The 13653-nt window shown below is 34.4% G+C and overlaps 1 protein-coding gene across 1 annotated transcript in view; it reads right to left on the bottom strand.

The window, feature by feature from the left end:
• Window positions 1–13653, bottom strand: part of LOC137931223 (neurotrimin-like) — a 90902-nt gene that overhangs the window by 7299 nt on the left and 69950 nt on the right. The window contains exons 9-11 of the mRNA XM_068774633.1: window positions 13322–13431; window positions 12258–12320; window positions 8601–8744 (exon numbers count right to left, since the gene is read on the bottom strand). Coding sequence (XP_068630734.1) covers window positions 8601–8744; window positions 12258–12320; window positions 13322–13431 — 317 coding nt within the window. The remainder of the gene's footprint in view (window positions 1–8600; window positions 8745–12257; window positions 12321–13321; window positions 13432–13653) is intronic.

Raw genomic sequence — 13653 nt, 5'->3', positions numbered from 1 at the left:
TTATAAAATTTTGGCACATACATTGCGTAGTTATAATAAGTGCGGCACCGCAATGTGGCACGGCAATGCATTGGTAAACATTACACTATCAGGTATTATGACACCTATAGTACATAGGAAAAGAAAGCAAGAGACTTAGGAAATGGATGAGAGTGAAGTTCGCGTTAAGTATATCGAACTCAGCTATTGTAAATACCTACATATAAACCCATACAATTTTAAATGTTTTATTGCAGGGGTGTCAAACTCAAAAGCTTGGACCGAATAAGATGCTCACTTTTAGGTGGTCCACAAAAAAAAAACAATATTGATAAGAAACAAATATCGTATTATGATACCATCTTTTCTATTTCTGAATAAATTTTATTGACCGAGGCTATTATCAAAATTGACCCAACGAATATATTGACAGGGCTAAAAACATGTTCGTCTCAAAAGGCATGCGTACCGCGGGTCATGAGTTTGACACCCCTGTTTTGTTGTATTGAACAATTTGTAAGCCTCATACAATTATTTGTGACACTGACTACATTAAAACATGAAGTGTACGCTAGCTGGAATGATTTTTACTTCACACTATAAAAGCCGAAATGTGGAAAAACATTATTTTCAAAACCTTTACATCCTCTCATATAAACTTCTCATTTATAACATTAAAGATATGATAGAAGATTTCGGATGATATGTTCTTTGTGTCCAATGAACTATACGTTTGGTAAGAACTAAAAAATGTACTAAATTCTATTTTTAACGAAGGTGATTCTTTACATAAACATTTTGAATTAGTTAAACTAACTAAATACAATTTATCTTAAGGGAATCAGACTAAAAAATCCATTTGTACCAGAAGGATGACCACAATGTACGACTGCTGCCAGCACCGCCGGTGCGAGGTCCCTGGAACAATACAACGATCATTATTCATATGGCAACCATCCTGTAGAGTGGAACTATATTAAAGGTATACATGCACTGAAGTGGATAGTCAGAGAAGTAATATTTCTCGTGTTTCATACAACAAAGCTTTATTTATTTCGTATTTAAAACTGACATAAAAAGAGTCATAGATGTAAGTTGTATAAAAAGGTATCAGAAATAAAATATATTACTAATAAAAAAATTACGTAAAAATAAAATTCAATTAAAAAAACGGGTTGAATAATGTTTGTACTGTAAAAAATTGTATACATGAAACAAAAATGAACTTAAGTATTTAAATAAATGAAATAAACTATATATTAAAAGTATTTTCAACAACCCTCCAACATCCCTGTTTCTATTTTGGAGTGACCACACGTTTATCGTTCGAATCGACGAATCATTCGAATGTCTCGAAATATTTTTACGCAATTACTCGAATATAGGACATTGATGCGAAATTATGTTTTATTGGAGAAAAACTGTTCATGTAAATAATGTCAGTAATGGCATAAACGCTGACGTCACGCTTTTAAAAACACTACTAAGGTAACAACTACTGTCATATATATTTGCATTAGTTGTTACAGTTGTTATTTAATTTTTATTCTCCTGCAAAGCACTACAGCTAATGACCCCTTACGTCACTAGTGACGTAATTAAAGCGATTTAATAATACAAGATTAGTACTGGAAAATAAAATAAAAAAGTAAAAGAGGAAAAAATACAATTTTATCTGTGATATAATAACGCACACAGTATTTTATAATTGCATAGTAAATATTGTTTCTATTCTTTTATTATTAACGCCCGCCCTTGAGGGAAATAGGGGTGGGTTTTGCATTATTCATAATGCAAATAACATAGTACTAACAAAGCAACTTGAGCATTGGTAGCCTAGCGGTTGAATATCGCGGACTTGCGATCGTATGTCGCGGGTTTGATTTTTCTGATTACAATCAGTTCTATGTGGTAGTCGTATGCCCATTAAGACCAAGGGTAAAGTCTACAAAGCCGTTGTGAGACCAGCTATGCTCTACGGCTCGGAATGCTGGACTGTAAGTCAGAGACACTAGCAAACACTTTATGTCAATGAGATGAAGATGTTTAGATGGTCGGGTGGCGTCACTAGAATGGACAGAATACGGAACAAATATATCAGAGGTTCGTTTAAGGTAGCTTCGATACCCAGAAAATTACAGGAAAATAGATTGCGATGGTATGGCCACATTCAACGAAAACCAGATGACCACGTGGTAAAAACTGCCTTAAGCCTCCCAGAATTCCCTAGAGGGAGAGGGCGTCCAAAAGCTACGTGGTGGTCTAATATCAGAAAGGAACTGGAAACCCTTCAACTTGATGCAGGGACAACCCAGGATAGAGTGGCCCGGCGCAAATTGATAAGGAGACCCGACCCCAAATAAAAGGAAAAGGGAAGGAAGAAGAAGAAGAAGAAGAATCTTTCACACGTTGTACTTTATTTATAAAAGATTGGCACTGCTCACAAACAAGTTTCCATAGAATGAGCAGCAGCGTCCTCTGCGTACAGTAATACCACATTGCGATCGACAACCCGCCTGCCGAACGAGGCGATTATGATAATTTATACAAATCATCCCTCTTGCCACTTGTTTTCTGGGTAAATATAAAGCAACCGTCTAAAGATATCAAATATTTGACTTCACTCTAATACAACAATTTAAGTTCGCCGGATGAATGCAGGATTCCAACAGGTCCTTTTAGAAATCTCTGGTAAAGGCCTGTGTCCAGCTGAGGACATCTTACGACTGAAGGAACGATGATGGTTATGAATCCAATAAAATCTTTTGAGTATATGATAAAAGCAAAATATATGTGATCATTTCATTGTAACGTATTGTGGCATGTGTGAAATTATACGTTGTTGGTTTTCACTCAGGAAGCTAATTATTATGGTGAATTCATTGTAAAACTATATATATATTTAACTATATTATTATAATGACAAACTGTTGAATTCCTCGCCAGCTCTTCTCAGCAGATATCTTATTTTGATAGAGAATTTGAAAATGCTGATAAAAGCATGTTAAAATAAAGAATATTATGTTTTAATTTTTATGGTCGTACATCAAGTTTAACTATAAATATAATGTAAGTAAAAATATACTCGTATCGTCTATATTTCGTCTGAGTGTACTTAAATATAATAAGTTTCCACAAGATATCCCAGACCTTCCGTCTTGTAGTTTTAAATCTAAAGTTAAAAGTATTTCATTATATAAATCTTTTATTAGCATTCAAGAGATTTTAGTTGATCGAAACGTGTGGAGCTTGGTTTGTTGACTCACTTATATGGTTGATATTTTAAAGAACTCATGAAAAATTGTTATATATAATTTAAGTGCCGGTGTCGGTGGTAGCTTAATGCTTATAATATAAAAATAATCGACTATTCGAAAGCGCATGTAAATGCGTATTAGAACTCACATGTTTGGAATTTTTACGTAAAAAAGATAATCACAATTTTAGTTTTGCATAATACAAAAAGAAAACGAAGTGTTAAAAACAACGCCATCTAGTAGCGTCACTTGCAACAGTATGCAGTTTAATCGATACCACTTTTATAATTTAGCGCCATCTAGCGAATATAATGTAATATTATATACATCATTCGTAGTTCTCAAGCCGTTCTGGCAAATTGTGTTAGACGTTACTAGATAACATTGTAACACGAATAATAAACGAATTTATATCAAGAGCGGATAAACCATTCATTCAAGACGGCAAGAAACCTGTATTAAATACTAAGTCGTGTAAGTAATTGTTGTGTATTATTAAAAGATTTTATATTTTTTTTTGTAGACGTCTACTCATTATAAGTACTTTTATCTTTTTCATACTATGGTTGTCTGTAAGAGATTCCCTTGGGGTAAAGGGCGGTCCCTTTGTACTTTTTTGTATATTATATTGAAACTATTTAAATGTATCTTATCGTGTATAATAAATAATATAAAATAAATAAATTATATAAATAAATAAAGCAGTAACTCTGAAATTTGTTTTTGTTTGTTTAGCAACCGCGCTACGAGGTGACAATAATTTTTACGATACGAAGTGAGATGTTGGATTTAATTAACAATGAAATCGTTTTGATTGTCCATTTTGAAAAGGCGAGTGTTATCGGCTTACGGTGCGCACTGTTTTCGCGATTCGGTATTAAATTATTCGTAAATTCAAATATTTCGCCGCCGCACTCGGCAACTGTAAGAATTGATTGTACGCGGTCCGCCCTGAATATTTATGAGGGCTAAGTGTGTATGCGAACTCCTTGAATGTTTAATCTCTATTTGGTGCGCGGGAAGCGATCCGATCTCGGCGACACGAGTTCGTGAAAAAATGGAACTTCCTAATGTAGCAGCCGATGCTTGTGCATTCACAGCCCGGGAATACTTTCGCGGAGTTACCGCTCATTGCTTGCAGTTATATAAAGTACATATTTATTATAATTTGATCAAATACGTTAAGATTTAACTTAAATAGATGCTTATTTAGATGTCGAAAGCAATTGAAACGAATAATATACGAACTACCAAAATTAGGAGGTTTTTAATTTGTAATTGGAAATGCAATCAAATGCAACGATTACGTGTTCACGTGAACTAATTAATATTTCATATTGTATTCTTTAATAATAGGCCACGTAAATAAATAAAATGATATGGACACACACACACACACACAATTATCTATATATATATATATACATATGTATACATATTCATTATTTACAGTGATCTCTTATGTACCTCATGAGAAGAATTAGTAAGATTCAATTTGGATATAAACTACAACGACATCGAGCTCTACACCAAAACTATGAGAGTTCCAATAGAATGCATAAACAAAAAACAAAAAAAAATATCATAAGCATAATACAATACAATACAAACCATATATTGCATAACTTGATGTCTCATCCCAAAGAGTCCTACTGTAAGGCATAAGCCTTCATGAAAGATATCAACAGGATGACACGTCGCAGTGTGGTATTATTGTACATAGTGGACGCTGCTGACCATTCTCTGAAAACTTGTTTGCGAGCAGTGGCAATTCCATATAATTAATGCACAGTGTTTATTGCACAACATTGTATCCCGAGAATAGAACCCGCGAACTGCGACCGCAAGTCTCTGTCTCTACCGCTGAGCTAGCGTTGCTAATTTATAAATGTAATACCTAATAATAAACACTCGTAAAAATAATCTAAGTACTTAAATATTTCAGTATTTTATGGGCTCCTTTTAAATCGGGATGCGGTTGGATCGCTGTATTGGATTTCAGTTTGATAATAGTTTCAATCAAACTGGACGCTTTTAACTTTATTTTAACTAGCGAATAAAGTAAGTAATCTCTTTAATTATAAATAAATAAATCAAGGAACCTACTTTGAGAGATCAAAAATATGTGATTACTAAAAATATTTACGTGAAACTATACTGGCTCTTCCAGTGTTTTGTTTTCATGCGACATCGGCTTTCATATATTTTTAAACACGTGAGGGAGGAAGACCTTGTTAATAATTAATGGTATTGTTGCGAACGCAACGCTAAGTTTCTGTGGCTTTTGATTTATTTACCATACGAGCGTTTGTTTGTTCTCTTTGCGTATCTCATTACAATCACGTCATAGAATTTTCTGGATCACAATTTTTTATGCTACGTACTTATGTTTAGGTACTTATTACATTAAAAATAGTAATATAGCTAGTAGAGTTCAATATTAATAATAAACATATTGTTTTATGTATATTATTAAGTTATAATATTAGAGGGACCGGAAAGTAATGTCGTTTCTGTCGACATATATTACAGAAAAACCGATTGATTTTTACCGCTCCGGTATTGAAAATTTGTATACTAAATTGCAAAAGGTTGTTGATAAAGATGCTATATATATATAAGTTGATAAAAAATAAACACTTATTAAAAATGTAGTCGTGTGATTTTAACTAAAGAAACCGTCTTTACTTTCCGGTTCCCCTAATATAAGCCGAAGAACGTCCACGGTTGGACATCATGTTTCCAATAGGAACGGACAGATGTTGGATCCAGTGTCTTCCGAAAAAGAAAATTACACATGACACAATAATAAAATATAATTACGAATTTTAATTTATTGGTTTAAATTTATGGATGCGGCTTCAACCAGCACTACCCGTGATTTTTCCATGCAAAAGTGTTTTCCATATTAACGTACATATTCCTCTTGCTTCTATGTAAGTAAAATATAAAAATGTAATTCTTCACACTTGGTGAATTAATTATATGGGATTGCCACAGCTCACAAACTAGTTTCCGGAGTATTGGCAGCAGTGTTCTTTGCTCACCATAATACCACTGTGCAATTGGCAACCCGCGCCCAAGTGTGGCGATTATGGTATATCCCCCTATAGATATCTTTTGGGGAGGTCTATGCTTAGTGGGCTGAAACGACGACGGATTCTCATATAAATTTCAGAAGACGCTATTTTCAGGCCGCTTTCACCCGGTCCTTTTGGAAATAAAGAAGTAGTCAAATGTCCAGCAGCAGGTAACCTTCGACTGAAATTATGCTGACAATGATAGTAATTTTAAGATAACTTAAATTACTTTCAACTTTTATTCAGCCTACGCTATAATGGGAAACAAAATTTTAATCGACAATCAAGTAAGAGTTAATTACAAATTATTGACAAAATTCCGACGTGATATTGGTTATTATATCATAAATTGATCAACACATTGATCGGTGCATATTGAAACAATGATATATTAAATATGTTATTTTATTTTATTAATTTACACTTTATTGTACACTGAAACTATAAAAATAAATGAAACTTGAAAATAACTTAAAAAAGAAAAAAAATGTATAGGTTCAACTGTCGGTCTTATCGCTTGAGGCTATCTTTACCAGACAACCTTTGGATGGAAGTGAGGACATGAAGGAGGGTACAGTTTTAAGTGTACAGAATATATAAATAAAAACAAAAGAGAAGAAATTTTGCGCAATAATTACTTCGTTACGTCAAAGGAGTCTAAACATGTTACGTGGTTCTGGATTGCGACACAAAGTGGACCAAAAATAATAATAACTTGAAATTCTTAAGGACCCTTAAGTGCTCTAGAGCTTCTAGCATTTAACACGATGACATTAACTTAGTTAATGAAGATAGCATAATTAGTTTAACAGTAACTACAGTTGCAGTAGTTAGAGATGAGATTAAACCTTTAAATAGAGACTATACATATAACAAATTTGTTACATAATTACCAATCTTTTCGATTTTTTTTAGATTTATTTTAATTTGGCAAATTATTCTAGAAATAGGTTGTTTATTAAATCTTTAGGAGATGTCTGGAATGGTTAGGAATTTCAAATGTAACAGTTGTTAAGCATACTTCTATCTCTGCAATATAGTCTTGATATCTATTACATTTCTTCCCTTTGTTAATCAATTTAAAATTTTTATCATATGACGTATTATTAGTGTCAATGTATAAGCTGTACGGCACGCAGGTTTGGAATCCTCAAATGACTAATTGAGAATTTAGATAGGCAGCCTCTGATCTTCACCTAAGATAGAGATATTTTAGAATATACTCTAGGAATTTTGAGAAAATTTCGGCTGTCCTGTTAGGTTAATTTTTGTACGATGGAAGACGGAATACAACCTATATTGCATTTGATTCTAGATCCTGAAGGTGCAGTTAGAGTACTTAGAGATTTTTTCATTTGTTTTTGATGTTTGTAGATCAATATTTTGTTTCTCTAGGTTTGAATAGACAGCCCTGAAGGCACTAAACCCTGATATTTTTGCAATGAAAAATCTCTAGGTCTCAGTTGTGACTTTAGAGTTAGAACATTTTATTGGATACTAAAGGTTACCGCGCTTTTAATTCTTTGGATTCTTTTCTGTTCTGTTTGTGATGATGTCTGTGTTGTTAGCCTATACGTCTTGGTAAATCTTCATTGGTACTTAGTTCGCGGAACAAAAATTGTCTGCAAACTAATAAGTATTGATAATTAAATTCGTGTACATGTTTAGTGTAGCGTTTTATGCGTGTAATGCAAGTTGCGGTAGCGAGGTCTACTCGGGCTCCGCACCCTCCTCAAATCGCACTTGTCGTACACGGGCATTTTTGAAGTCATCAATTTTTTGTTAGACTATGTTAGTGCTTTTGACTTCACTAAGTTCGTAAAACACATTTTCTATGTGGAAGATCGTGTTTCTGATTGTTGTCGTTGCTGTTAGCTTTGTGATGCTATTACAGCTTCGTCAATCTCAAGGTCATAAATTAAAATTCTCCTGCCACTATTGTTCTACCCCTTTTTCGCCACTTGGATGTTATGTGGCGCATCTGCGTAAGTATGTAGTATAATTGTCCCACTGGGTATTGTTGGAGGATCAGTCCTTGGTGTTGATGTCTTCTTTCTTGGTCCTCATGCATTAGCGTGTCTGGTCTGAGCTATAACTTCTGACAGCGGGCTTCCTGCTCTTGCGATTTTTGATCACTTTAGATCGATCGCGTCGGATGGAGGATTGATGTGGCGTCGCTTTGTTATAGGAAGAACTTTGCGGTGCGAGGAGTGGTCCTCTAGCGATTTTCTCAGGGTAGTCGAGTTAGCTGGGTGCGTATCGAGAAGAAATGAGAGTGGCGTACCTGAGGCGTGTTGCGGATGCGGGGCGCGGTATACGTGGTGCGCGGCGTCGCGGTCGGGCGCGCGGTCCAGCTGCGCGCGCACCACGCTCGGCCGCTCGGTCGCGTCGCGTGCGCCGGCCCGGCTCGCGTTCACCCGCCTCGCGCCTGCAACGCGCTGCCAGTCACTGATCGCTACACACATTGCAAATCCATTGCGATCACTCTACACACACGCCTCTGCGATACACGAACGAACGCCACATCTCTTGCCTAACTTTATTCCTTAAGTTGAACCTACATTGTGTTTAAGGTGTGACTATGCTTTGTTATTTGTATGAAATACATTAAAGTAAATTTATACGAAATGATTATTTATTGATGTAAAATCTTTAAAGGGGTGAATGAATAGCTGATTGTCAAGAAAAAAATACATATCTTGCACTTATTGCAATCATTAACAAAAATCAATTTATACGGGTAAAGAGATCACTCTGAAGTATATTACATTAATTTATATTTTTATCGGAAAACGACAGGCCCATTATTTCTATAAGTATAAAGTCTGCGAATATAAATAAGTAAGCAGTAAATATTTTTTAAAAGTTTAATGTTTATGAACTTCCATAACGTGCAGTACTGAAACATTCTTAAAATGTTATTGTCCTATTCGTTAATACACACGAACAACCCCTTCGGTATAAGCTCAGTTCCCGAGAGACTTCAACAATAGGACCTAATCTCTTCCATAGATATATTGTAATTAATACCGCTACTTAAAATCAATAACAGAGACTGTATGTAAACCTAAAGTAAAAATAGTACATCTATTTACAACTCCATTACAAGAAACTGTAGGCTTTACATTTACGTTATTACTAATGACGGTATAGAAATAGATACCATAAACCACAATCTCGGCGCCTTAAATGATATATTTTCCTCTATCGCCTTATGTAATACTGTGATCAAAAAGTAAGTTGAAATTTTCATTTTAAACTCTCGGGCATTAGGAAGGCAAGTATATTTTTTGCCTGGGTTGGTAGTACTGTATGTAACTTTTGCCAAGCATCTGTTTTGACGCACGTCAAGTCGCCATTCGAGAATGTTTCTGCCCCAATGGCCATCAATTGCACGAACAATATGCCAGGACCATAGCCATTTCAGACGAGCAATTCTTCGAGCTATGTCGGTGATTTTGTTTCTTTTGTAGATCTCCTCATTAAACGATTCGATCTCGCAGCGAAACTTCAAGCAAAGCCAAAATTCTATTGCTTTCTGGGTGACCTTGAGGTCTGTTATAAGCGGCCACGTCTCGGATTCGTATGTCATCACCGGCAACACACATTGATAAAAGACCTTCGTCATCAAACATTGCGGTGTTCTGGACGAGAAGAAGTTTCGAAGCTTCCCGAACGCTGCCCATCCAAGTTGGTTTGGGCGAGTGATCTCTTTCTCGAAGATAGACTCACATACAATACATGCGATACCTAACAGTCAAAAATAATAAGAATTTAAAAAAATCAAGTAATTAAAATTTAATGCATACATTATTTCATAAAGAAATAACAAACCTATTTTTTAACAGTCAATACTCACATGTTTAAAGATAACATGAATAGATTTTATCTGAGTGGTGTCGGAAACCGCGAAACCTCGACTGAATAGGTCCCTCCGCAACGAACGCTGACTCATTGCTCGGTAATTAGAAACAACTTTAACTAGTTAAATCTTCTTGTGAAGGTACCGTGGAACTCTATACATAGAGAAATGATACCGGTTACATTTATAGAATGTTTAGGCAAAGAGTAGATAAACGAACTTGAATAGAAATAAAGATAGGTGATAATGATACACCATCATAGATCAGGCTGCTACCTACAACCTTGCACATCTAGACGGTAGACGGTCTAGTTGCTCTAAACGTGTCATTTTGCGAAGACAGTAGAAGAATGGGTCAAAGAAAAGAAGTCTTTGACCCATGTAAACAATTTTAAAAGTTAGAAAATAGTCACGTGATAGCAAAAGAAGATCAATTTGTCCATTAGGACGCGTACACAAACTATGGATGGGCCAACTTCTTGCCAATAAGTCTTTTTAGACACCTCGGAAAGAGATGGAGTCCGTGATAACTTCGAATAATTCACAAGTAGAAAGATAGAGTCATTAGACAGAAGGAATAAAATACTCTCTTGTGAAGGACCTAATGAAAAGAAGAGAAGAAGGTTAATTTTTCAGGAGGATTTTCACCTAAACGATGGACGGGTTTGGATCTTGTTGTTCTAAATCTGTTTGTTACCGAAGTTATCAGAAGAACAGAAGTTCATAATACAACACATAAAAAAAAGATAGTGGTTTAACAGAAGAAGAATCTAATAAAAAGAAAGTAAGAAGACCAACTACAACACGAGGATATACCGAAATGGTCGATGATCAATCTTATTGCTCTAGGCAAAACTTTTACGAAGCCATCAGAAAACAAGAGACACATGAGAACAAATCATAAAAAGATGTAGTTATTGGACAATAGAAGTTATCGGGGGACCAATAGAAAACAGAACAAGTAGGTCAATTTGTAATAGTTAAATGCGAGAAACATGACTCTGTTATAAATTACAATTATTGTAATTAAATTGACTTTATTTCGAATTCAATTAACACGGATGAAAATCCGGAACTAGACTTACAAAACTGCAAATCGCCGTGTGATATTTGATGTCCGCCTTGGAAACTAAATGTATTCAGATTTTTTTTTAATAATGATCTCCGCTATTAGGGACATCTCGTACCCCTAACTGATTTATGAGTCAATGACTTTTATTTTCTCTTCATTCATTTTTTCACCAATTATTATATTTTTGCACTCTTCTCCCATGCAACTCAAGATCTTTCATTCTTTTCCTTGCTTTCTATATTTCGTCTGTCTTACCTTTCCATTCCATTTTTCTCTTTTCCAATACCTTTCATCCATCACCTCGTTCCTTAATTTTTACAATTTTGGTTTTTATTTAATTTACTTTATTTAATTTATATACATATTTTTATTGCTGACACTTATTTTTATTTTATTCACAGTTTTCTTTCTTGTAACTTTTACTTCTATTTATTATATGTGCAGCAATTCTCTTACAAAACATAAGGAATTACCGTAATCAGGCTACCTAGTTGTTATTAAAGACCAGAAACTATAATAAATAAACATGATTGTCAAAACCCAAAAAATCAAAGTCGTAGTTAAAATATTATCAAAGATTTTATAGCACCCAAATTGATTCTAAAGCAGTTAATACGACACCTGAAAACGTCTTTGTTTCTTTAAATTCACGAAGATTCAAATGTAAATTTGTAATTCGAATTAAAATGTCTTCCGTTTAGTCGCGGAGAAATTAATTCATTTCTCTCTCAACGTTACATTGTTAAAAGATTTAAGTTTTGATCATTTGTAGTAGTTTTAAGAAGTTTGTAACTCACGAATATGCTTTTAACAGACAAAATTGTTATCATTTTTTACTTTGTATGTATAAAATACGAGTAAAACAAATGCAACGGGTTAATTAAAAAAAAAGGTTAAACAAGCACAATGTTATTTCGAAAGGGCAACGAGAAAAACTGAGGAGAAAATGTTAGCAATGATGCAGCGGTTAGAGGCGAGCTAGAGGGCGTTCGTCGTTAGGCACTTACTCTCTTTGTTGGCGGTACTTTTCATTTCTGTCGCCTTCGGGGACGTCGACGGCATCGGGATTTCTGAACAGAACATTACGTGTTTTGTAATTTAACATTCTCGCATTTTTTTCTTTGCATGTTGTTTATTTTAAAAAAATAACATTAAGCATTTAAAATTAGATATCTTTAATACGTTGAAATACATTTTTGGCCAAAAAACATCTTTTAATGTTTCTGTAACACCTATATAATTCACAGAGCAGTCAATAATTCTTACGACTATAACAGTGTGTTTATAAATAGATTTTGTAATACAATTTGTGCAACAATACCAGAAGATTAGTAACGTAGTGTGTTCATCCACAAGCTGGACAGACGACTTTGTTAAGGTCATCGGAAAACTTTCGATGCTCGCCTATTCCATTCGGTCTTTTTGGAAATCTGTTCGGAAGGCCTATGTTTAGCAGTGTATATCTTACTTAAATGATGGATATTATACAATACGTATGTCCTCTTACATTTACACATATGGCACATCTCAGAACACAAATTGCAGTTTAGTTACAGGCTGTATAGGTTAAGTATGTTAGGTGTAAGCTCGATGAGTAATGAATAAGATAAGAAGTAATCAAATACAGTGGCACCGTCGACGATAACACATTTTCTTAGACAATTTTTAGTTAGAGAAATCAACCAGCAGTACTCAATAAAATGTATAATTACATAAGTACACTATACATTTGGTTAATTCAATTTTTTACTAAGCCAATTTGCGTGACGGTAAAAAATATGTCTTGAGTATTTTCTTTTATATTTTCTCTCATTAATGAGATCCGGTTAAAGGTTTATAATAATAAACATTATCAACTGCTTGGTTATAAATTTTAATTTGTTCTTTGCTTCAATTCGTCTACATTTAGGCAGTCCAACAGTTGCATTTAGCTAATTTACTACATTAATAAATGTAAATATCAAATGTTTTCTTATTTAAATCGGACGCTCTGAGAATGATTGTACAAAGTCTGCTATAAAACTTCTAATGCTATTGTCATTAGCATCACAAACGCTGTAAAGGAGCTCACCATATAATCTAATGGAGCCTTCAGTTTCGCCGAGGGAGTTCTTTGAAATGCAGCGGTAGTTTCCGAAGTCGCCGCTCTGGAGGTTCCGTACAGTCAACTTCATGTGAGCTCTAAAACATTAAAATGTCTTAGTAATTTTACCTTTGACAATTTTGGAATAAATTTCATCTACGCTTAATGTTTTTATTATAGAGAAAAGTGTGTGGCGTCCTTAAGACAGACGGTTTTCTCACGACTCTTTTAATTGACTAAGACAACGATATCACGTTAGCATATTCCATATCTTCATTAAGCAAGATTAAGTCTTTATAAAAGAATTAGTCAGTAATCTT

Source organism: Battus philenor, unplaced genomic scaffold (assembly GCF_028537555.1).
Source record: "Battus philenor isolate CCGP_79_NKW_IND1 unplaced genomic scaffold, ilBatPhil1.0.hap1 SCAF_7, whole genome shotgun sequence".
Classification (NCBI taxonomy): Eukaryota; Metazoa; Arthropoda; class Insecta; order Lepidoptera; family Papilionidae; genus Battus; species Battus philenor.
This window is presented reverse-complemented; position numbering and strand designations above follow the sequence as displayed.